This window comes from Cryptotermes secundus, unplaced genomic scaffold (assembly GCF_002891405.2).
Source record: "Cryptotermes secundus unplaced genomic scaffold, Csec_1.0 scaffold59, whole genome shotgun sequence".
NCBI lineage: Eukaryota > Metazoa > Arthropoda > Insecta > Blattodea > Kalotermitidae > Cryptotermes > Cryptotermes secundus.
In genome coordinates, this window is record NW_019738348.1 from 755,515 (window position 1) to 759,705 (window position 4,191).

A 4,191-nucleotide genomic window follows, 5' to 3' on the forward strand; every position below is an offset into this window, starting at 1 on the left:
ACTTCGAGAAGTTTTAGTTTCAATATTCTGTCTGCTTTTAAATCTGTGAGTTCCTCTTGTATATTAATCAGAAGATGTTCTGAATTCACAACAAATGGATCACGAACCCAGTCGAAATCTTCTACACTCTCTCCAAAACAGTTATTGAATTCCTGCTGCAGCATTTCTAAATGTTAATTGTGTCCATCACCATTTTATTGCCGTCAGCAAGTGGCCATACAGTCAGGGACATCTCAAACGACCCATCTGTAATTCTCTAACTAGCAACCAAAATTTGCGAACTACTTCAGAGCACAGCTGTGATAGAACTGAAACAATTGTAAAACGCGGGATCTCTACTCTTCTAATGAAGTGACACTATACCGCCTTATTTTTGAAGTATTTATAATTTTAAATGAAGTCCAACAATCGGTGGGTGCATCGTTACAGGAAGAAAGTCATAAAGCTGAAGAAGCTCTAACTTCTAACAAACAGGGGCAAACACCAAAACAGCGTTATAAAAACAGGAAAACCCATGCTAATCAGTGCAGTTTTATGGAAAAGCACATATACAGAACATGTGGCAAGCATATCAAAGAAGCTGCGTAGATGCGAGAAAAATAAAAATAAATCAATAATGAAAACTATGATATAACAACAACTGTGAGTAAATAATTTACGTTTAATTTCTTAGAATACAACATTACTGTACATAAAAAAATCACAGTATGTAATAAAGAATAAACAAGCATCATCTTATTTAATCAGTGCAGTGGCTGAGAATAAAATACAAGCATATGAAACATGGTAACTGGGATAAAATAAAACGAATAAAATTCGACAATTAATTTCTTACAATAGGTAAAAGTTCGCGTCACACCTTTCACCTTGTGACAGCACATCAGTTGCGGAACACTGACTTAAAAAGCAGAGGCTATGGTGGCCTGAAATTTCATAAAATTCATAAGTTATGGGAAAAGTGGTCAATTCATTCAGGAAATTGAAAGGGAAGCACAGATACACAAACATAGTGATCTAATAAGAATCCTTTCTTTCTTTAAGAAAGGAAAGTAGGTTAAGAACAGAGAGGCATGTGAATTTGTCACAGTTTTAAATTTATTTTATTAAACATTTGTATTCCACTGTATCTAGCAAAATATATGTGTGAATCAGTTGACCCTCCCTTCCCCAAACTGTTCTCAGAAAAATTTAAAGTTCTGCTTTTATCATATCATTATTTGGTGGGGTGAAACAAGGAAATGGAGAGAGAAAAATAATTTGTTAGCTCACATCTCACTTTGTAATAATTTATACATACTACTAACTCACCCGTTGCACATGCTGTTTGCACACATTCAAAAGATCTGCACGTGAAAACTCACACCACTCCACATCCTCTGGTTTTGACTGGTAGAGAAGCATAAAAGTGTCCAAACGTACTGATGTGCTCCATACCTGAGACTCCAAATACGATATCTTTGTGATGTTTAAATTCTAGAGAAAAGGCAACAATGATATTATATAACAGAAGCATTATTGATGCGTTGCCAGTAATTAGCAGAAAACCCAGTTCCAGGATCTGCAATACATAAACTCCAAACTCTAAAGAACCAGTACAATTTTAAGTTATGAACTATATAGTTAGGATAGCTGAAGCATGAATCAAAGAAAAATCATAAATTTCAAAGGTGATATTAGTTTTGTTGTTCTGCACATCCTGAATATTAAAAATTTTCATTCTTATTTAACATACTACAGAAACCCCAAACATGGCTTCCATTTCACTAAACTACATATTATAATATAAATATTTAATTTCTAACCATGTTTCTATCCTTCACTATGTAACACTTTCAGTGATGTTTTGAAACTGTGTGGCTTTTATTGAACCATTCACATTATCACTATCAGTATGTGCAACATATTGTCATGTGTTGGGTATGTAACGTGACGAATAACTTCACGCCGTTTTGGATCTAGCAAATTTTATCCACATTCACTTGTGGGAACTGCCCACATTCAAGCAAGTGTGACAATCCCACACACTCTTACACTTACACAATTTACAATTTCACAACTGCTGCCATCTGCAGAATCACAATTACTTCTCCTGCTGTAGTCACTTCCATGCACTTGATACAACTCAACTCATAGCTGCTGGTCTTCAATTCATGCTGCATACCACCGAATACTAACTGGCATCGGCGGCTGCTACAATTCAACTCAACTCCTTACGCATTCCAGTCTCCCTTATAAACCCTCAGTCGGACAGCGGAAAACCCGCCTCGCTTCACTGTTGCATAAACATCGTGTTTACAGGCGTTGCTGGGGAATGCTGCCAAGAGTTGTTTATTGCTGCGTAGCAACCAACTTGCTTCGGCTAGTCTCACTTCAGCTCTACTCAGCACGGCACGGAGAAACACCGCTTTCCTGATTATTGCATAACCTCGTTTCTACTGTTGCGTAACTTGGAAACCAACCATTTATCAAGGGTCTGTCTTCGTGGTAACTCATTCCACCTCCCGTTGCCCAGCAACGGTTAGACATGTCACAATATTTTGGTCATCATGCAGCCACCGTCAGGTATGTCTGTGCAATTATGTAAGTTGGTACCCTGCATAAGCTAAACAGATTTGTCAATAAAACTATGATTGTGACTGCCATAATCAGTCACATTTCTAAATCGGTTAAAATTATAGCAAAATCAACATTTCAATTGTAATTAATACTAATGCATTCTCGATCTCTTTGTATCATTAAAGCAGTTTGTTAGTGTGTTTTTGTTTTTCTTTGCCCTGTTTGGTTTAATTTGCTAACTGATATATTTCAGTTCACTGGTATATGTGACTGAACTGGATGATGATGGCGGTGCGGGTGGTAATTGTTGTTCCTATAGCAGGAACAACACAGATTTGTTCCATAACACCATTCCACGAATCACTCTTGGAAATTAAGAATACATGCATCTTTAACTAAAATTGTGTCTTTCTGACAGTTCTTCCTCGTGCCTCTCTCTCCTTGCCAACTCATGCTTTATTTCTTTCGTCCTAATATAGCAAAACCTTCACATTGTGCTTTAACATGTAAAGCCTCTCCTGCAAGACTAAAAAGTTAGAACATGCTATAAAAACTGATGTTTTTAACAATAACAAAAAATTACTCACGCAGCACACGCGCACACACACACACACACGAGACAGAAAACATATGCAAGAGTACTACGGCAGAAACAGACAAAAGGGTGTGACAACGTGCATGAAGGTGTCTGTGTGTGTGTTTGGGCATGTAAAAATATGCAGTTATGCATTTTTTTCAACACCATAAATCATTTCATACACCCTCAAGGAGTTTATGAAGCACACTCTGGGAATCACTGATGTAGGCTGTTGATGTGTTGTTCTGTTTTTGCTGTTACATTCAGCTTATCCTTATTCTTTAAAAAGAAAGCTAATTCAATACAATTAAGTACATAAGTGCATATTCACTGGCATTCATATAAACAATAATTATATTCATAATTAAATAAAATTACTAATTAAAGGCAAGAACGGTTATCCTTTCCATCAACAATGTAGTATTTACATGATTTACTTTTAGCTTTCACATTTCTGAAATCCTTATAGCTAAGCTGAGAAACTCTTCACACAAGAAACTCATATAGAGAATACCCACCCTTATATCAGTTTTCTTCAGTCTGTCACTTGCATAATCTAGAAGTGTCTGCATTCTGGTCAAATTAACAGGAAGTGCTTTAATACAAGCCTCACAAACAAATTCAAGATCTTCGATTTTGTTCAGCAGGCAAATGAATTTATTGAAATTCACCACTTCTTCTGCACTATCATGAGGTAAATGCCATGGCTGAAGCAATTCCATGTAATGCTTGACATGTTCTTTGTATACCAATTCAACATTGAGCTTGTATCTAAGTGCAAATGCCTCCGCATCATCAAATTTATTTCGTCGTAACAATCTATGAAATCTGTAATGATAGAAAAAATATAATTAAGGAAAAAATAATATAAATCTGTAAATTCTGGTACCATTTTGTGGATCAGAAGAGCAACTAGTGCTTTTTATGTCTTCCAGAAAACAAGTACAGTATTATCTCAATTTTCTCAAGTTCTGGAGGTTATATATATATATATATATATATATATATATATATATATATATATATTAGACTGAACCAATATATAATAACAAACAATA

General features: G+C 35.5%; 1 protein-coding gene across 3 annotated transcripts in view; it reads right to left on the minus strand.

The window, feature by feature from the left end:
• Positions 1-4,191, minus strand: part of LOC111870713 (kinetochore-associated protein 1) — a 91,778-nt gene that overhangs the window by 56,836 nt on the left and 30,751 nt on the right. For all 3 annotated transcript variants that reach the window (XM_023863208.2, XM_023863207.2, XM_023863210.2), the window contains exons 9-10: positions 3,652-3,961; positions 1,309-1,473 (exon numbers count right to left, since the gene is read on the minus strand). In XM_023863208.2, coding sequence (XP_023718976.1) covers positions 1,309-1,473; positions 3,652-3,961 — 475 coding nt within the window. The remainder of the gene's footprint in view (positions 1-1,308; positions 1,474-3,651; positions 3,962-4,191) is intronic.